The sequence below is a fragment of the Micromys minutus genome (assembly GCF_963924665.1).
Source record: "Micromys minutus genome assembly, chromosome: 2".
Lineage (NCBI taxonomy): Eukaryota > Metazoa > Chordata > Mammalia > Rodentia > Muridae > Micromys > Micromys minutus.
Window position 1 is genome coordinate 94,791,772 of NC_137971.1, and position 21,276 is coordinate 94,813,047.

Here is a 21,276-nt window from a genome sequence, read left to right on the forward strand (position 1 = left end):
CCCATGGGAACCGACTTCTCCTTCTAGTCTCCTTGGGCAGCAGACATGAACCTGACATACAAATGTTCATGCAGGCAAAACATTCATACATAATAAAAATCTGTGAATGCCTGTCTGTGTGTGTGTGTGTGTGTGTGTGTGCACATGTGTGCAGGTGTCCTTGACATTCAAAAAAGCTGGAGCCCACAGCTGCCTGACGCACGTGCCAGGAACAGAGCTCTGGTTCTCAAGAGCAGTAGCCACTCTTAACTGCTGAGCCATCTTGCCTGCCCCTCTAATATTCTCCATTGAATCTATTTCTCTCTAAGCACCTCAATCAGGAGAGTGTGGCATCACAGAAACTGCTTATTGGCCCCACTGTGGTCCTCAGATCATTCAGTTCCCTTCCAGGTTCCCTAAACTGAGTGTGCTGACTAGTTTCATGCCAACATGACACCAGCTAAAGTCATCAGAGAGAAGGGAACTTAGATTAAGATGGGGCTGTAGGCAAGCCTGCAGGACATTTTCTTAATCGGTGATTGATGAGGGAGGGTCCAGCCCAGGGTGGATGGAGCCATCCCTGGGCTGGTGGCCCTGGGTACTATTAGAAAGCAGGCTGAGGAAGCCATGGGGAACAAGCCAGAACTCAGTACCCCTCCATGCCTCTGCATCATCTCCTGCATCCTTGCCTGTTTCTGTTTTGACCTCCTTTGATGATGAACAGCAATATGGAAGTGTAAACCCAATAAACCCTTTCCTCCCCAAATTGTTTTAGTCCTGATGTTTCATCACAGCAATAGTGACTCTAAAACACTGGGGGGGGGGGAATAATTTGGTGTTGCACCCCTCCCCCCTTGTATGTGTGTGCACATGCAGGCAAACGCCAAAAGCCAACCTCAGGTGTTGACTCTCAGACACTGTCCACCTTGGCTTTTGAGACGAGGTCTTTCTTTGGCCAGGAACTCGACCAGGGAAATAGGCGACCTGGCCCCTGAGCCCCCATCAGTCTCTCCAGCACTGGTTCCCGAGCCTAGATTGTTACATAGGTTCTGGGAATCGCACTTTATACGGCAAACGCTTTTACCTACTGACTATGACACTTTCTAGATAACATCCTTTTGCTACAGGAAGTGTGCAAATGGGTCACTGGGAGGCACACTGGAACTGCTGACACAGGGGACAATTTTGAATGCCAGCTACTGAGGGCCCTTGATGGCTGTGCAGTGGAGACCTGACCCAGCCCTCAAGGAAGAGAGCACGCCGAGGGGTGTCCTTCCTGAAGCCAGGCCTTTGTTTTTGGGTGCTATTCAAAGCCTCTGTAGTTGGCATGTTTACCTTCTCATCAACAGTCTCATGTCTACTGGATATTAGCCAATAGACCAAGGAGCATTAATAAATCTCCCCCAATAAATGATTGCTTCTAAAAGTCTCTTTTGCGAGGCAGATGACTGGAGTTATGGCAGGTTTGGAAGAAGAAAGCAAGCCCTCATAGGCTGAAGGACAACGATAGGGTTGGAAAGGGCTGGGACTGAATCCTGTTGAATCAGGCTCAGGATTTCGAGAGGAGCCAATTGATCACTTCACTGTTTAAGGCTGAGGACTCTAAGGATATGGGAGGACCTCACTGCCTATCAGAGGTACTTACAGACTATATTTTACCACCTCCCCCTCTCGGAGACTAGACTGCTCCTTTCTTTTCTCTTCTCCTGAAAGCCCATAGGCTCCCAGAGGGTCTATGGTTTTGAGTACCAACCAGGCTTTGGGACTTTAGGGTGGGAGGCAACTGTATCCTCTTCCTGTGTTATTCAAGTCCCATGATCTCCTGGCTTTCCCCATCCCAATAATGTTGTGTTTAGATCTTCACACTGCAAGCTTTCTGAGGACAGACAACTCTCTGGTGTTCCCTTATTCTATGCCTACATTCCCCCATGCTCTCTTAAAGTTTACAGAATTTCTAGAGATTTTTGTGCTCAGTACCAGATAAGACCAATATATGAGATCACTATGAAAGCCCATACAATAAAATGGTTTCATTGTCCATTAGGTAAGAAGCCCTGGCCCTCCCAGAGCGAGACTCACATAGATCATAAACGTTGCCACTCGGTTCCCAGACTTCATCCTGTACAGGGGGCTGCTGGGAGACTGAGACAGAAATAGAAGAGATGACACCAGAGTACAGCCATGTCCCAACTTACCATTAATATAGGAAGGGATAAAATGGGGTGTATGACGTATAACATATAGCCCTGAACAACTCCAAGTAGAGTGTGTTCATCTTTTCTGGCAAGAGCTCAATATACTGGTTAATTGAACAATAAAGTTTCAGGTGTGCACATGAGTGGTTTCTATACAAATCAAACAATTGGCTGTCAAGAAAAAAAAAAACTGCCTCTTCAGTTCTGCATGTTAGATTCTCAGTAAAACAAAGAAAATATATAATATATTATAAAAATGATTATTTTATAGAAACATCAAATCATAGATTAGTGGTCCAAATTATTTGCCCAATACACACACTCAATATTTAATCAAGGGACACCCAGAAATATAAATTGCATACCATAAAATTCATTCACTATAAATACTACTCACTGAATTTTAGCAAAACTAGAGTATTTGCCTATACTCTAGTTTTAGAAAGTTCCACCTGGCTATCTACTTACATTTTAACAGCTGCCCAAACTACGTGTTGTCTTTTCCAGTAATTTATGTAATCAGAATTATAAAATATGCAGGCTTTTGTGCCTGGCTTCCTTTTTTAACTTGTGTATGTGACGTGTACATGTAATGTATGGTGTGTGTGCACGTATGTGTGTGTTGCTGAGTGTAGGCATGCACACCACCCCAGCACACATGTGGAGGTCAGAGGACAATCTTGGGTCCTTCTTTTTCACCTTGTCTGAGACAGGGTCTCTGCGGTTTGCCCCGTTGCATGTGCCCCGTTGCTGGACAAGGCCTGTCTCCGCCTCTCATCTCGCCCGAAAAGCACTGAAATTACACTTGTGCTCCTTTGTACCCAGCATGCTTTTTAGTGGGATTCTAGGGGTTCAAGCACAGGTCCCCATGCTTGCACGGCACACACTTTACCCACAGAGACGCCGCAGCCACTTGGGCACTACTCTTAAAGTTCTTCGATCTTGGTAACACTGTAGGTCCGATCTTGGTAACACTGTAGGTCCGTTGTAGGGAGGATTTTTTTTTTCATGTGCTTATTGGTTGCATATGTATCCCATGTGTTTTGCTCATTTAAAAATTACCAACATATTAATAGTATTCATAGGTTTCACTGTGATATTTTCATGATTTGATCTTGGGGAGGTCCTTTTAGTCCTCAAAAATATTTAGAAGGGAAACAGAGGAAGAGTGGATCTGGGGGAAAGCGAAGATGTGGGAGGGACGAGGAGAGGTGGGGGAGGGGAAACTGCAGTCAGGATGTAATGTACGAGAGATGAGTAAAAATGAATGAATGAATGAATGAATGAATGAATGAATGAGTAAATAAATGCTACTGGCAATGTGGGTGAGCAGCTGAGCTCATAAAGAAAGGAGAGGGATTTGAGGACAATCTTCACTGAACAGTCCCCAGGGGAGGCGAGAGACAGGATTTTATTACAGGCCATATTCTTCTACCCTAAAATTCTGGAAAAGAGGGGGGTGGTGCCAGATAAGAAAATGAATCCAGTAGCCAGTGTAACCAAGGTTTTTGTCTGAGAACAAAAGCCCCTGTTCTAGGACCTTAGTGTTTTCTGAGAGCCCTACCAGACCTTTCCTTCCAAGGAAAACGCACTGGCTCCCTGCCCCCGAAGACTGACCACTGACCCATCGTTACCGTAGCATGGTCAAAGTGAGGCTCATAGTGCCCTCCAATTCCATAGTTCACCACCTGGAGATACTCTGCGTAGGGAGGCTGGATGTTGAGGCCTGTGAGGGCAGCAATGCGGTGGTCAAGGGTCACCAGCATTGGGTCAACTGTGTCCTTCAGCCAGGCACTGAAACACAGCAAGGGTTGGAAAGTAAGTGATCTGATATTGGAAAATACTACCGATGTCTGCGAATAAACGGATGGATAGACATATGAATGAATGAATGAATGAATGAATGAATGGATAAACAAATTAAGAAATGAATCATGGTTGTTACCAGAGGGAGGGAGAAAGGGAGGGAGAGAGCGAAGCAGCCATGAATAACTAATCACCCACTCATCCTTTGTGTCAGGTGAGCCCGGTCTTGGCTATGATCTCACTCTCATAGCTAGCATTCTCTGAGGCTATGCTGAGCTGAGCGGTTAAAAGCCCACAGAACCCAGGACTGTGACTCAGGGAGAAAATGGGAAACCCCACCGTTAAAACCACTGTGCTATGAGGATGCCAACCGCCAACCCCAACCGAGCAGAATAGCAAGAGGAGGACCAGGACTTAAAGTGAAGTCTGCTGGGTCAGGGGAGCTCAAAAGCAGCCTGGGAAACACAGCAAGGCTGAAACCCAACCAAAGGGGGAGATAAGGAAAAGCCGGAGGAATGGGAGGGGAAGAAGCTAAAGCAGCGACAACGGTACTTCTCTGTAACCTAACCTCTCTAGGGGCCAGTGTGCTCCTTTATAAACAGGGGTGCTGATTATATCTTCTTCCAGGATTTTAGAAGACCGTAAGAGAAAGACTCATGGAGATGCTTCATAGGGTGTGTTACTGACTGCTATAATACACAGGGCAGTCTTAACCCTCTGGTTCAACTCCACGCAGACCAAGACCCGCCAAAGCCCAGTTCAGACTCTGCTCCTGATTGTCACATTGAAGTTCTTAAGGAGTAGAAAATACGGAATCAGAATGAAAACCCCTGAAAAAATAAGGCCACGTTCTCTAAGCAAAGTTGGCAACACACGGATGGGTTAATTTGTTCCATGTACATTACGCTCAGATCATTAAGCTACACGATCTTCGGTTTGCAAAGATACCCAGGGCAACATTAGCCACAGCTTTCAAAGAAGAAAAGCACAGAGACAAGAGCAATAATGGCTCAGTGGTTAAGAGCACTTGCTGCTCTTGAGGAGGACCTGGGTTCAGTTCCCAGCATCTATATCAGACAGCTGACAACTGCCTGGAACTCCAGTTCCAGGAGGACAATGCCTTCCGGTGCCTTCTGTGGGCAATACATGCACATGGTGCACATACAAACAAGCAGACACTCCACGGTTTAGAGAACAGCTTTAAAATGTTCCTGTTGATGGTTTGGATGGAAAATGTTTCCCATGGTGCACTTGGTCACCAGACAATGATACTGTTTTGAAGCCTTGGGATGGGTTTTGGGGATCATGGCCTAGTCCCGCCTCCAGCCCCAGCACCTGTCTGCACTCAACAGAGACAGAAGAAGGTGAAGAGTTTCCCCTGCCCATTCCTGCCCTTGTGGAACCGCCAGTCACCATGCCTTTCCCACCATGATGGACCGTCTCCCCTCAAAACAGTCACCAAAATCAACCCGTCTCTTCTGATGTTTCTGCTAGGCTTTTGCTCACAGCAAGAAGTAGCAAGCACAGTCTCCAAATGTACCAGACCAAATAAACTCAGTTCAAATAATCTGAACCAAAGCTCATCCTTCACATCCCCTCCCAGAGGACAAAAACACACGCCTAGAGGTCTAGCCTTTCTCTAGGGTGCTACCGCCATTTTCTCCTGTGGCTGTGAAGGACATCCCTCCTATCACTCTCTCGACAGCCCTGTACCTACTGTTGGCTCGGGGTGGGGGGTGGATGATAGAACTGTATGCCTACCCTAGAGCCTGCTCTTTGGTGAAGCCAGCAGGCCCAGGGAGTCCATTTCTGCCTTTTGCCTGAATGTTGTTTGGAATGCTTTGTATAGGAGTCAGGAGGTAGGAACAGAGGCTGTAAAGGCAAATCACAGATGTGTATAGGAACTGAAGCAGCAGCAACGCATGTTTTAAGGCAGAGAAGTTTTCTCCAAGCCTTTTCCTAGTAACCTCTCAGTTAATCTCCAGGTAATACTGCAATCTCCTGTTGCTGGTGTGACATAGTGATAACTTCTCTCAGGGTAGATACGACAGGCTCTCTGGCAGTCCCAGAAAGGTTGCTGCCGACATAGCGGTCAGCTGTGCCCTCGGTCCCAGCAGGAGTTTCTGCCCACAAGACCCTTCCTACCTTTTGCTGATGCGGTACTCCACTTGTAACTGCTTTTCCCCTGAAGCCACCACTGATCTCTGGAGCTGGTAGGAAGCACAAGAGAAAGACCAGGTTCTGATGCAAAGGAATGGCCCATCGTGGTCACAGACACCTCTCTCTAAAGCATGACAAACACCCATTCTTTACTCATGGAAGTGTGTTTTATGCATGGCAAGAACATCTCTTACACTTCACACTTACAGAGCCAGTACAATCCCTTTTGTGTATGCAAGACTGAGTTGGGGAAGAGAGGACCAATTTCTTATCTCGGTTTACATCAAGTCAGTCAGGCTTGAGCTAGGGTAAGCACTTCATGTTTTTCAATTGAAATGAACACCCCCAGCAAGACGGGTGCACACTCAGGGACAGCCTGTTCCTTTTGTAGAATCCTAGCCAAGGCTCATCCTTACAGAGGTTCATTGATAACCCGAGTAAGTGTTCATAAGCCCACAGGTTTGAGGTCAATAATTTAACTGTTCCTATTTTGTTCTGAATGCATCTCTTTGCAGCATTTATATTTTATATATATATATATTTGCAAACTCATTGTCCTAGGGACAGAGAAATTAGCACTGAGGCTGTATCTGCTTCTGTCTCTGGTGGGGTGAAGGCTCGGCCTGGAAATGGTTAAAGGGGCAGCTGAGTGGATGAAGCCAATTCCCCTATTGTCCCCTAACTATGTGCAACCAAAATCATTTCCCTCATGAACTCTTCCCCTTGTGAACGGCAAATAACTGTGCCCTTCTCTGTTGCCAAATACGATCTTGGGAAAGCCTGTTCCTATTCCCTGGGTTCATTTCCTCATCAATAGTCACAGCCAGTGCACTCCTGAGAGCTCATCTGGTACTCTTCTATCCTAGGATGTCCTCTGTCCTTTGTAAAGCCACTTACAGAGAGAGGAGAGATGCAAGGAGAAATGCCCTCTTCTGTCACTCTGGGGCAAAATCGATGTCAAAGACAGTTTACCCACCCACATTAGGGATTTACTTTGTACCCAGCTCCTTTCACAGCTCGGTCATTATTCTCTACAGACAAGTCATCCGCCCCGAGAACCCGGAGAACCAGTACCGATTGTGGTTTTGACGTTAAGCACTGTGATGCGTGCAATGATGTATATGTGTGTGTATATTTCACCAAAGTCCCTGTTTGTAGACTGATGGTGTTGCCATGGACAGGCACAGGTTGCTATGGACATACAGAGACAGGCCTCTAGCCACCCCTCCCCCTTCTGAGGGATAGGACGCTTTCCGAGAATGCCTGTATCCATGCTGCAACCATACATACTGAAAGAAGAGTAGAGTGTTCAGACATTCCAGACAGAAAGAAGAGAAGGAGGGAGGGGGGAGAAAGAGAGTGAGGTGGGGAGAGAGAGTGAAAGAGAGAGAGAAGGATGGAGAGAGAGAGGCCTATTTATAGAAACGACATGCAGCTGGATTTCAAGGGCAAAAAAGGAGTCAGCAACAGCCAGGCTACAGAGCTGTGTCAACACTGGGGCAGGAGTTTCAGAGATTAGAAAGCCAGTTCTGATCTTCGAAGATTGGGCAGGCACAGGGGTATGTGCCTGTAGGCTCAACACTAGGAGGCTGAGACGGGAGGAACCCACATGTCTGAGGCCAGTTTGGGCAACAGGGCAAAGCCTTCCTCCAAGTATAAAAATAAGGGGTGGGAGAGATAGCTCAGTTGATAAAGGGCCTGTTGTCCAAGTAGAAAGACCTGAGTGTGGTCTCCAGAATTCATGTAAAAAGCCAGATGTGGAGGTGAGTCTGTAACCCCAGTGGTTAGGGAGTTAGATCCTTGAAGCTCATTGGCTACCCAGCTTAGCTGGATTGATGAGATCCAGGTTCAATGAGAGTCCCCATCTCAAAAAGTGAGGTGGGCAGGTTAATGAAGAAAACCTTCAAATTCGGCCTGGCTTCGTACAAATGAGTGCACATAGGTAAACAATTATAAACATCACACACAAAACAAAAATCATAAGATGCTGGTAGCAATGAACATAAAATGGGTTGGGGAGACAGGACATTAACCCACAAAATGTCTAGTGATACCAGCCAATACTTAAATGGCAGAAAAATTAGGTGCTATATAAGTGGTAACAAAAACTTGGAGTTCAGAGAAAGGGTGGTTTAGTGCATGTGGCCTCATAAAAGTGTCCTGAAAGGCACATTCACTCAGAGGACCAAGGAAAGCAATCCAGAAATGCAGCCAGTGCTGGGGCCTCTGGAGGCCGGTGGATTCCACTGAGTCCTTGAGGAGGACTGGCAGGGGTAGATGAGGAGGGAAGTTGATGGGAGGAGCTTCAGTAGAGAACAGTGAGGAGGAGGCAGAGAGCCAAGGAGGCTCAAGTACCATGGGCACCATTCCCCAAGTCCTCAGGTTATTCCTGGAGTAATCACAGGCCAGAGAGGCATCAACAACCCCAGCGAGAGGCTGTGAGGGGGGAGGGAGAGGGACGAGGTTTGTGCATGCTAAATAGATGACCTTGCTGTGAAGGAGTCAGTGAATATCTCTGGATGGTCATCGCCATGGCAACTGAGCTGCTCTAAGGAAAAGGCTGCTGCTGACCTGAGACCACTTCTGGCTCCCTGAGAAGCATAGTTAACATCTCAAAAGACAAAACAAACAACAGAACAGGCCTAGACCAGCCTGGAAGACCTTCTGCAAGGCTGCTGTTCTCACTCCAGCCCAGACTCTCTCAGTCTGCTCTCGGTTTTCCTTGAAATCATAGGCCCAGTCATGGCTCCCTTCTGTCTAGCAGCTTGCCCCCAGCTCCTCCATGGCCCAGAGGATAAAGCCCAAACTCTCAACAGTGGCCTCTATTAGTGGCGTCTCGTTGTCCATAGCTCTCAGTGGTCATCTCCTGCCCCGTCCTCTGTGCACTACAGCCACCAAGCTTCTCTGTTCTCTGATCATGTCACCCATCAGGCCCTTGCCATGCGTGGCTTTGTCCTCCCAGAATGCCCTGGCCTTCACTCTCAGTGAAAGAAACCTGCGCCTTCCTCTCCTCCGAATAGCTCCTCTCCCACCCACCTTCCTCTTAGGTCACCTTACACACAGCACACTGACTTTCCCTTATACCAGTGGTTCCCAACCTTCCTAACGCTGCCATCCCTTTAGCACAGTTCCTCATGTGGTGGTGAGCCCAGCCATAAAATTATTTTCATCGTTCCTTCATTACTGAAATTTTGCTACTGTTATGAATCATGATGTAAATGTCTGGTATGCAGTATATTTGATGTGTGACCCCTGTGAAAGGATCATTTGACCCGCAAAGGGGGTCAAGACTCTTAGGTTAAAAAATCACTGCCTTGCGTGGGGGAAAGTTCCTCACCCGTTTGTAAAAGCAAAAGATCTAAGTAGTTATGTTTTGTTGATGGATGACTAAATAATTCATTGGTTGGATAATGCACTTAAGACCATGATGTCTGGCTGGAAATAAATAATTCTGCACCAAATAACTGTGCCTTTAAAGAAAGCACAACAGGACAGAAGAGGTGAGATGGGGTATCTTTTCTATATTTGTCACTTTCTTCCCGGGGGCAAAGACACATCCCTTCCCACTGACATCAGCTCAGCTCGGTCACTTGCTGTTCCTTCCTTCTATGAGAAAGATTAGATAGGCCTCTCTCTCTCTCTCTCTCTCTCTCTCTCTCTCTCTCTGTGTGTGTGTGTGTGTGTGTGTGTGTGTGTGTGTGAGAGAGAGAGAGAGAGAGAGAGAGAGAGAGAGGGAGAGAGAGAGAGAGGTTGAAGGAGAGGGAGAATGTGACAGTGTCTTACTATGTAGCTCTGTCTGTCCTGGAACTCACTATGCAAACCAGTCTGGCCCCAAACTCAGAGATCCTCCTGCCTCTGCCTTTGCTTTTACCAGTCACATGGATGGAAGTGATGTTTTCACTTCCAAACAGAAGCTTTGAAAGCCTGTTCACCTTTGCCATGTCTGGCTTATTCCCTCTTCCATGAGACCCCAACAGAGGTGACACTGCCATGCTGGGTCCAGAGCCTCAGCCAACCCAACACAATGTGTAATGTGGGGAACTGTTGCCGTCTCCAAGGGTCAGGGGCCCCTCATTACCAAGTGTCACTCAGCCTAAGCTTCCCAATAGGAAAAACAACAGAGTGACACCCAGCACACTCTAAACTCCAGTCCTGATGCCAGTACACATTTATCTTAAACCAGCTCCCTTCCTGGGACTCAGTTTCCTTTTAACAGTCATGAAGTTGAATCAGATAATCTCCAAATATGTATTGGTGTTTCACTCCTTGTTGCGGTCAAGTTCTTTTCTTCTATTAATTAGAAAGAAGAGATGACATTTTGAGACGTCTCCTTGTATTTCTTGATATCACTTTGATATATACAATGGTCCACCCATGTCTCAAGCACACCGTTGGCTGGGTTTTAGCAACTGTCTAAGCTATCTATTCCGTATTCCTAAGAAGACATTGGCAGCACAACGTGGACGTCTCCTAAATCCCCTGCCACCTCCCCTCAATCCTTTCCCACCAGAGGCGAGTACAGCCATGCTGTCCCCCATCACTGACTGGTCGGCATTTTGAACCCTGGGACTAAGAAAGGGTCTAACTATGCCAGCTGTCTGTCCTCCAGGAATGAGGGGCCACAAGAGGGTATCTGTGGATGCTCACCCATGGTTCTGCAAGCTTTCGGATTTTCTGGGCTTCCTCGTCACTGACAAAGTCATGGTAGAGAGCTACAAGGGGCCGCAGGTGAAGGACCTCCTTGCGCACGGGCTGGAGCAGTAGGTAGGGGCTGGAATTGGTCTCGTAGGAGCAGTAGAGGCTGGGGATTTGGTAGTGTGTTGGCTGGAAGAAAAGATGTAAGAAAAGAAGGGTCAAGGGAGCTCATGGTATTGAAAACTGCAATTTAAGACTACTAGGTGATGGAGCTACTTGGGTGCTGTTTGAAGTTGTACCACCATTAAGGTGTCAGGTTTCCACTCAAGTTATCCCAATTCCAGTCGACCCTCCCCTTTCTCTCTCCCTGAGGAATCTCACCTGGGAGCCCAGGCTCTGGCATAGCCCCTCATAGGTGTCCCTGGTCTGCAGGTGGGGTACGTTGGGCCTCTGAATTGCAGTCTCAGCCTCTGTCTGGTGACCATTCTCGGCCAAGAGCCTTTCATATTTCAACACATTCCTGGCCATCCTTTTATTGTCTGGGCCTGGAGGAAACCCAAACAGGAAATCGCACAGATGAACAAATACTGGCCTCGGAAAGAATTCTCAGGACTTCCTGCAGCTGGCTGTGTTGGCACATGCCTCTGACCCCACCTTCCAGTTGGCAGAGGCAGGAGGACCTCTGTGAGTTGCAGGCCAGACAGAGCTACATTGTGAGACCTGGACTCATAACAACAACAACAACATTCCAAAAATAAACAAAAAACCCAAAACCTACTGAAAGCTTTTCTATCACACTGGGCTGACACTTTCACACCTTAAATCACATCTCACGCTAGTGCCTTTCCTCCTAAAAGAGCATCCGGCTTTAAAAATTGACTGGCCTGCACCTGCTGGACCCGAGGCATGGCTGCTCACATTTTTAGACAGGGACCATGACGGTCACTTTTATGTTAGAAAAGAAGCTTCACAGTCATCCGTCCACTCAGTCACAGTCCACTTCAAAGATGTTCAAGACATGTCCTATGCCAGATACGTGCTGAACTCCCCGAGCCGAGAGTCCAATAAGTACCTGGAAGAGAACATGGCAAGTGAGAGAAGTAGAAGGGAGCTCAGTCATCACCTAAAGTACAGGCCTAAGCTGCTCTCCTGTGTTATCTTCCTGTGGGCGTGTGCATATATGGCAGGGTCTGTGCCCGTGTGTGTGCTTTTGGAGGCCAGAGAGGGGGATGTTGGGTGTCTTCCTCAGTTGCTGTCTACTTTATTCCTTTGGCACATGGTCTCTCACTGAACCCGACGTTCCTTGTTTTTCAGCTACGCTGTCTCACCTGCAGGCTCCAGAAACCCACCTATCCCTGTATCTTCCCTTTCCAAGCCCAGCTCTGGTGTAACAGGCAGGGGTGTGGGTCGTGCCCAGCTTTTTTACACGGCTGCTGAGGATCCGAACTCAGGATCTCACTGCTTGTGTAGCAAGTGCGTTCACCACAGGGCACTCTCTCCAGCTCCCCGTTCTTTGCAGAGCTGGAAGCATATTCACCGTTAGGAGCCGTAACGGGACAAGCTAATAAATGGCAGGTGACCATCCTGAGATGGCCACCTCGGACTATATATAATCTGTGACTGGTTCGCCCTTATTCAGCAAGGCTGTAAGGAATTCATCTCAGGAAAGATTCCTGCTATTAATATACCGTTCCTGTTATTATTAAGTACATATAACAATCATTAAGTAACAACACACCCCTTTGGAGCAGATCTCTGCAGATCTACGAAGATGTACTGTCTTGTGGTAATGCTATCTAGACACATAAATGACTTCTTAAGTCCAAATGATGATCCTAAAAGAATTCCTAAAATTATAACTGATTATTAAGCTCTTTTATACTGAGACTGCCATTAGGTCATTTCTGACAGTCAGAACTGCAGTGAGAACTCTGCCAGTCTCCCATGTGTCCCCTGCTAATTGCTCTTGGATAGTAAACCAGACTTTCTCCTACTCAGAGCACATCCCCAAAGGTTGTAAAACAATTAACCAAAGGCCATCAAAAGCAAGCTAACGATTTATTATAGGTGCTAGGACAGAGAACAAAATATTGACGGGGCTTATTTATACAAAACTTCACTAAGAACTTAGTTATGGTTTTAAACCTTCAGTGAGCCTGTGGAGCTGAGACAGGTGATGGATGTTTAGCCAGATCATTACTAACTGATATGCATGTAAACATTCTCTGTTGTAACCTTCTATTTCAATTTATGATTTGATATTTTTGTGTGAACTTGTGATGGACTTTGTAACATGTGATGATGTGTTCTGAAAGATGCATAAATACTGAGGACAAAGAGAGGGAGAGGCATTATCCCTTCCCTTCCATTCCCTGATCCATTCCCAGTCCCATCCCATCCCATTCCACTTCACTTCATTCCCACTCCATCCCATCCCCTTTTTCCCTTAGAAGAACTTTTTTTTTTCCTTTCCACACTTAGGATCTTTACGCTTTCCCTTTAGATAGCTTTCAAAGGACACTTTTTACTACTTAGTAATAAACATTATAATCACTTTTCTAAGTGTCCCTTTTTTATCCCTGCCACTTCCGACTAGCAGGCTGAAAGTTAGAGCCCAGCAGTTTCAGCTGAGATAGTACAAAGGCTATTTACTTAATCCTTTGCTGTTTTAGGAAGAGGTGCTAAGGGCCAGTGCCGGTTTTCTGGCCTCAGAAGATCACAGAAGGCAGGTCATCTACAGTAGCCTAGTAACTTAAATTAGTAAACTTTTATTATACAGCAACCCTAAATATCATAAGACAAAGTCTTACCCCCATATCTCATAAAACCAAGTCTTATCCTCCGCTGACATTCTTCCCCCTCTGCTGCCTCAAGAAGAACCCACAAGAAAGAAGAACCCACCACATGCCAGGGTGGCCCCCAGCATTTACAATTCACGCTCAGCTCTACTAGGTCATGGGAACAGTGGCTCTCAACCTTCCTAATGCTAGAACCTTTAATACATTTCCTGCTGCTCTGGGATGATCCTTCAGAATTCCTGCTAGGGGGTTGGAGAGATGGCTCAATGGTTAGGAGTGCTTCCTACTCTCTCAGAGGGCCACAATTTGCTGTCTATGCCCACAGCAGGCAGGGCACAACCCCCTGGAACTCCAGTTCCAGGGCTTCGGTTACCCACTTCTGGAGTCCTCTGGTCCCTGCACTCACACATGCACATCCCCACACACAGATTCCGACATACACACATAACTGAAAACTAGAAATAAATATTAAAAAATCCCGACTGTCCTACACGGAACAGAACAGTATGGGTCAAAGGGAGGCAGACTTTATCTCACCACAGTCAAAGAATCTGAAGCACGCACTGTGCTTCTAAGGTACCACTCCTATTGAAGAAGGAAGGGGAGGGCATTTGTGGTGACTCCTTTCTAATAAAAAGGAGAGATAAAGCTTCAAGGAATGAACATAATGAATCCAAACACCAGTGGGTAAACCAGAAAGCCAGAAATGGAAGCAAGACCTTCTGTGGCTGTGCCTGCTTATCACCAATGGCAACACGCAACTTGGGTCGTGAAGAGATAGAGATTTTACTGGATCGAGCACAAAGAAATAAAAGAATGTTGACTTCAGATTTTTTTTTCTGTGTATGTAATCACTTAGGCCCTCCCCTCCCTTCTTCAGTAGGATTGGTACCTGAAAAGCACAGTGTGTGTGTCTGCATGTTCTGGCACATTTGTGAAGGCACATGGAAGGGTGCAAGCATGCTCAGGCTGAGGTCGTCAGGAGTCATCCTCCATTGTTTTTCCACCTCACTCGCTGTACAGGATCTCTCAATTGAAGCCAGAGCGGTTGGATGTCGCCAGTTTTGCTAGTGACCGTCTTCTAAAGATCTCTCTGCCTTTGAAGGCTGGATCTACAGGTGGGCCACCACACCCACCCCACATTTTATGTGGGTTTCTCTTGATCTGATCTCTGGTCCTTACCCCTGCAGGACAAGTGCTTTAATAAAAACTATCATCCCAGCACCTTCATTTTCCTTATCCTACTGACTACTCGTGTGTTTGCAGACCACCACATCCCATTCTTTGACAAGGCATGAAAAAGGAATGCCGTTGGCGCCCTCTCTGTATCTGCAGTCGATTGGTTCCAGGTTCTCTTTAGATGCCAAAATCCAAAGAAGCCCAAGTCTGTCTATGAAATGGTGTAGTGGGACACTTATGCACATTCACCAACCTGCTCCCAATCACCTCTGGCTTACTTATAACACCGGGCACATAAATGCTATGTGCTCAAGCCAGGAAATAGTTCCACTGCAGTGCTTAGGGAATAATGAGGAATAATAAAGAGGAAAGGCCTGTCCTTTACCGACAACACTGGTCTTCGTGTGTTGTTGTTGTTTAAATACAGACTTGGTTGAATTCATGGATGCAGAACTCAGATATGAAGAGAACATACTAGGTGAATTCATTTAAACGTTATGAATAATTGCAGTTTAAAAGTGCCCCAGGGGCGGGAGAGATAGTCCAGTGGCTGCTCTTGCATGTGGCTTCAGTTAGCAACACCTAGATGGTGGCTCACAGCCATCTGTGACTCAAGTTCCAGATGACCTGACACCTTCTTCTCCATGGTCTCCATGGGCACCAGGCATGTGCAGAGTGAATGGACATATATTCAGGCAAAACACTCATACACATAAAACGAAATGTCAAAAAGAAGTCCTCAAATACTTGGTGACTATTAGAGATTTGGCATCTTACTTTAGTAGCTAAATACTTAAAGGAAAATCTAGGAAGCCATCTGCCACCAAAATTTTAAGTAAAAATCTCGCTGAGCGAGGCAGCATCTCCTCCTTTTGCTGTTGACATAAGGCATTCCCTGAAGGGGCTGAAGTTGGACCTGGGCGGGATGCCTGCATAGCCAAGTGAGCTCTGCCTTTAAGGAGGACCTGATAGCTCTCAGTAAACAGTCAAAGAAGTGAATGGCCCTCTGAGTCACTCGCTTCTCGCATACACGGTGCACATTGATTTGATTCATTCCTGGGTTTCCTTCCAAAACCTGGGTCTTCAAACTGCCTGTGCAGAAATTGGCTCTTAGCCTGGACTTGTTCCCGTTGAAAGAACAAGTTGGGAAGAGGCAGGTTGACATCTTTTAACCATTTTCCCAAGTAACTCATGAATTTCCCCCTTTCAACGATCTGGCCTGGGGAAGTAGCACACAGAGAGCTTGCTGTCAATACAGAGGAGCCTGAGTTCAAACCCTCAGCCCCCACGTCCACATGGCTGGACGCGGCTACCTGTGCTTGAAATCCCAGCTTTTGGGGGATGAAGACAGGCAGACTGTTGGCACTCAGGAGCTTGCCAGCCAAACAGCGTAGACAAGGCAGTGAGCTTCAAGTTCAGTGGAAGGTTCTGTCTTTCAAAAAACGTGGAGGCACTGGGGAGCTGGCTCCGTGGTTAAGAGCTCTGACTGCTCTTTAGTGGACCTAGAAGCTCTCAGCGGTCTGAAACTCCAGTTCCAGAGTCTGATGCCTTCTGACTTCCCCAGTCACCAGCCACTCAAGTGGTGCATAAACATACAGACGGAGAAAGAACTCACACACACAAAAATACTCATAAGGTAAAGATTTAAAAATTAAGTAAAAAAATAGGACCTCAATAAAGGAAGACACCCGGAACCTTCTCTGCATGCACAACCACAGGCATGCTCACTGGTATGCGCGCACACACACACACACACACACACATTCAAACTTTACTTCACAGAAATTACATGTTAGGAGCAGAGGTAAGATGGGTCACCTTCTGTCTTAGTATTACTTACTGTAGGCAAGGAACTCCCGGGAGAGGCTGAGGGCACATGAAACATTTCCTACCTTATTAGAAAAGAAAAGAAAGAAAATGTCAACTGAAATGATATTTTCTCTAATTAAGTCACTTCATGGTGAAACTACAAAATGTTCTTACCACAGTCAATAATAAAGTTCACTGGGAAAAAAAAAAAAAGGAATGAGCTGGCAACGCAGAGGATTCTTGTTTGCTTTTAGTTTACGTTTTTGTTACTGTTTGGCTGGTTTTGGTTTTTGATTTTTAGCAGCCCTGTGAAAAATCAAGTCTCCTCATTAACAAACACATTATTACCACCCATTACCGGCGAGGGTAGAAAGAGAAATTGGGATAAGCTTGATTAGGCTTGGTGCATGGCCCAGTGGTGAGCTGCTCTCCTGGTATGTGCCCTGAGTTTAAGCCACGGACCAGGAAAAAAGGGAGAGAAAAACAGGAAGAGAAGGAAAAGGAGGAGGAGGAAATAGAGAAATTCTATCAAAAGTACAGTTCATCCTTATTCTCCAGGCTTAGTAATTCCTAGAGTCTAGACAGTCAGTGGGAAGGAAGCAAAAGAAAAACTTAAAACAAACGTTGCTTGGCCTATAGGGTTGGCCATCCGCAGCCATGCTACCTTGACCTCCTCATGGTCAAGGGGATGTAAATCTGAGGAAGAGAAGCCCACACGTAGGGTTCAGTCTGCCCCTGGGCACTGAGGAGGAACTAGCTAACAAGCATGTACAGAAATGGAATTCCTTGACGTTTTAGCATACTAACATTTCATTTTAGTGATAAAAGCAATAACAGTCACACTGTAAAATATATGAAAAATGAGATTTAAAAAAATCCCTCCACTGAAGCCCAGCCACCCAGGCGTTTTTGACTATATGCATTTTTTATGTAGCTACAACCCTGTTTTTTTTTTTCCCCTATTATTGTTTCCTTGTAATTTTGTGCCAGGAATACTTTTCATCACAGCATGGTCTATAGCATAGAAACCACTCTAATGGCTGCGTTTTATTGCACCCAGACACAACATTACAGATGGTGAATGTTCCACTGCTGTTGGGATTACAGACTGTTCTCATTCTTTATTTATGTGAATTATCCTGTCCTATACTTAATGGAGGGTTGTTCAATAACCTGAGAGTGTTCTGTACCTGCCTGATGCCAGCAAACAGTCGTAGCTTTTCAAACAAGCACCAGTATCTCAGTCTTTTCTGACCTCTACGGGTAAAGAAACTGAGGCTTGGGCAGATTAAGTCAGTGGCTCAAATTTTCACAGAATTTCAACTTTGTGCAACTGCACAGTCTACAGCTTAATGACCCATTCAATTGCTACTACATTTTTTATTAAAAACTTTATGTGGTAGTCAAAGGTCCAAAGTGAAGAGACTTCTCCCAGATGTGCTGTAGAAGTGGGGAGCATAGACCAGCTATAAGACGAGTCTTCTGTGTTTTGTTACTTTTGCAAATTTCAAATAGGATGGAACTGCAAGAGTCCACAGGGAAAGCTGGGGAGTGAGAATGACCTCAGGCTGGAGAGGTGGCTCAGTGGTTAAGAGCACTGACTGCCAGAGGTCCTGAGTTCAATTCCCAGCAACCACATGGTGGCTCACAACCATCTGTAATGGGATCTGATGCCCTCTTCTGGTGTGTCTGAAGACAGCTACAGTGTACGCATATACATTAAATGAATAAATAAATCTTAAAAAAGAAAGAAAGAAAGAAGAAAGAATGACCTCATAAAGTTGGTGACACTTGAGCTGAGCATGTCAGATGGACAGAATTTCACCAGACAACCTGGACATGACATGGAGAGGAGAGGAGAAGGGAGGAGAAGCCTGTCACCAGATTTGCGGGGAAATGAAACAAAACTAATCACTGGGCGCTGTACTTGTGACCCTGTTTTGGGAGCAGAGCGCTTCAGTCTGCTTTCTCGGACTCTATTTATGCTGGTTCCCTTTCCTTCCTCTACCTAAGCTCAACCACTCCTCGGCCTTTGCTACCTCACAGCCAATCATTTTAATATGCAGCAACTGCCCAGGAGCCGTAGGAGGAGCTCACAGCTAAGACCCATGTACCATGCACATAGCTGATATCCATGCACCAAGAAGGACCATGGAGGGAGCAGACCGTTAGCTGCTCTGGGGGTAAATCTGTCTTCTCAGCAAGGTTTTCGATCACGCACTTGCTCCCTCTTTTCTCAGGAAGACAGAGAGAAAACGCATGCATGGGGCTGGGGTGTAATTCTGTGGTAGAGCACTTGCCTACCACACCTTAGGCTCAATTCCCAGAATCCTCCAAAAAAAAAATAACAACAGGGAACAGCCTGGATTATTAACTTTGGAAAGGCCACGGAACCTGCCAGATGGTGTTTTTATTCCCAGCCTACTCTTGAGGACTCTACAATCAGTGAGAGGTGAGGTTAGTCAGACGGAAGCTGCTGTATTTTGAGTGAGAGATGTCTATGTGTGATGTTGCAGATGTCACAGGCAGGAGACCAACAGCACCTAGGAAAGGAGAGAGCTTCAGGAGGCTGGCGGGTTGGTACAATGGAATAAAGATGTCACCTCTGTAGCCAACAATGGTCATGTTTCAGCTGGATTCAGGATCAGGTGGGAGAGGATAACCAAACTTCGCCCTTCACAGCGATACTGTGTTATGCTGTCAGTAAGACTACAATGAATGCCCTACACTGACTGTGGTCCTGTCAAACACCGGTGCAGCGGCTGCACCAGCAGGTAAAGAGAGACTGTGTTACGAGACGGGTGAAGAGTGTGACGTGGTCCATGGGTTGGTTAGCACTGTAGACTTAGATTCAGATGTGGGTTCTAAGCCCACCTCTGTGAGTATCCTGGAGGCTTAAGGATTTTTTGGAAGCTTGATTTACTTACATTCAATCTGTGGTGATGATAAATCAACAGCCTTACGCTTTGTTTTATTAACACCCCAGGAAGATTAAAGAAACTTCATCTCTCCTACCTGGAAACAGGCAAAGGCCAAATAATCCAGGGCGTCTTCCAGACTGGCCTCATCCTCTGTCTGCCACTCTCCGTACGATCTTCGGAAGAGACTGACAGCTTCCTCCAGCCACGGAATGGCGTGGTAGTAATCCCCCGTGTCGTAGGCCACCTGCAGGGAACACAATTTCACAGAGAAAGGAAATTATCTGAACATGCAGCGTAGGAGGCGTCTGACTCCCAAGAAGGCTAGCTACTCTCAACTTCATTTTTATTCACTTAGTATCTAGTACCTAACAACAGTATGAGGCATTGTGCTGATGGGAAGAAGACGGGCTTCTGCATGGGAGGAGTTTATGCTCTGTTCTTAGGACATTGGTGGCATCTCTATGAGGAGGCCACACATTTAATGCACCCAGTACTTTCTGATTATCATGCATGTGTGCTTCTCATCCTTAAAGTACTGAGTCAGTGAAGGCTTGTGAACAAACCAACCTTCAGCACAACACAGTCCACACTGTAATGGTGGCAGACAGTGGGAAACACTGTGGTCGCTGAGCAGGTCAGTTCTGATTAAACGTTGGAATGCCAGGAAACATGGAAGCATGTACTAGACATAGCTCCTGTCTCCTAGCAGCTTACAGTTAAGTAGAACACCAGACCTTTGGGGAGAATTTCCTGGAAGTCAACGTTGAAGCAACATGGAATTAGAAAGTCACGGAGTTGGAAAACTCTTACCAAATGACCTCACTGAGGTGTAACTGCCATCAGGGCCTAGAGATGCTGCTTCTCTGCAGCCAGAATAATGGAGCAGCTCCCACCGCAGGCCTGCCGGTCGCTTCTGGGATTGTTTTCCTCATTCTCTACCCATTTCTAATTTGTAAAAAAGGTTGAGCTGAGTAATAACAATGATAATGATGTTGGTGATAACCTAAACTTTCCAGTTAAATTAACTGTGAATGTTGTGTGTATATGTACATGTGTGTAGCATGTATATGTGTATAGATGGTATGTGTGTGGTTTATATGTGTGTGTTGTGTGTGTGGGGGGTGAGATGTGTATGTGTTATGTGTTGTGTATGTATATGGGGGTAGTGTATGTGTATGGTATGTGTATATATATGTGGTGTATGTGTGTAGTATGTATATGTATACTGTGGTATGTGTTGAATATATATATATGTGTGTGTGTGTGTGTGTTTTGTGTGGTGTGTGTATGATGTATATATAGTATAAATATGTATATGTGTGCTGTCTATGTATGTGGTATGTATGTGGTGTATATATGTATGATAGGGACAGTGTATGTGTGTGGTATGTGTATGATGTATACATAGTATAAATATGTATATGTGTGGTGTCTATGTATGTGGTATGTATGTGGTGTGTATATATGTATGGTAGGGGCAGTGTATGTGTGTGGTGTGTGTATGTGTGTGGTGTGTGTATGTGTGTGGTATGTGTGTAGCATGTATATGTATGTATGTGGCACGTATGTATGTGTTGTATGTGTATGTAAGTGATGCTGAAGAGTGAGCCCAGAGTTCCATTCATGCTAGGGAGCCATATCCCAGTCCTAACTACTTATCTGATATTTCTTCGGGGGAATTTCAAGTCCTCACAATATGGTAGATCGACATAACTAAAATTCTTTTAAACACAAATATCTGGACATTTTAAACAAACTACACAAAGCACTTAGATGTTTCCAAAGAAAAAAATG

General features: G+C 45.9%; 1 protein-coding gene across 1 annotated transcript in view; it reads right to left on the reverse strand.

The window, feature by feature from the left end:
• The window catches only part of P4HA3 (prolyl 4-hydroxylase subunit alpha 3), a gene marked incomplete at its 5' end in the record, with an annotated part of 33,121 nt that overhangs the window by 2,026 nt on the left and 9,819 nt on the right, over positions 1-21,276 (reverse strand). Inside the window, 7 exons of the mRNA XM_080912704.1 lie at positions 2,059-2,121; positions 3,809-3,968; positions 6,126-6,190; positions 10,788-10,964; positions 11,157-11,320; positions 16,593-16,644; positions 19,577-19,726. Coding sequence (XP_080768830.1) covers positions 2,059-2,121; positions 3,809-3,968; positions 6,126-6,190; positions 10,788-10,964; positions 11,157-11,320; positions 16,593-16,644; positions 19,577-19,726 — 831 coding nt within the window. The remainder of the gene's footprint in view (positions 1-2,058; positions 2,122-3,808; positions 3,969-6,125; positions 6,191-10,787; positions 10,965-11,156; positions 11,321-16,592; positions 16,645-19,576; positions 19,727-21,276) is intronic.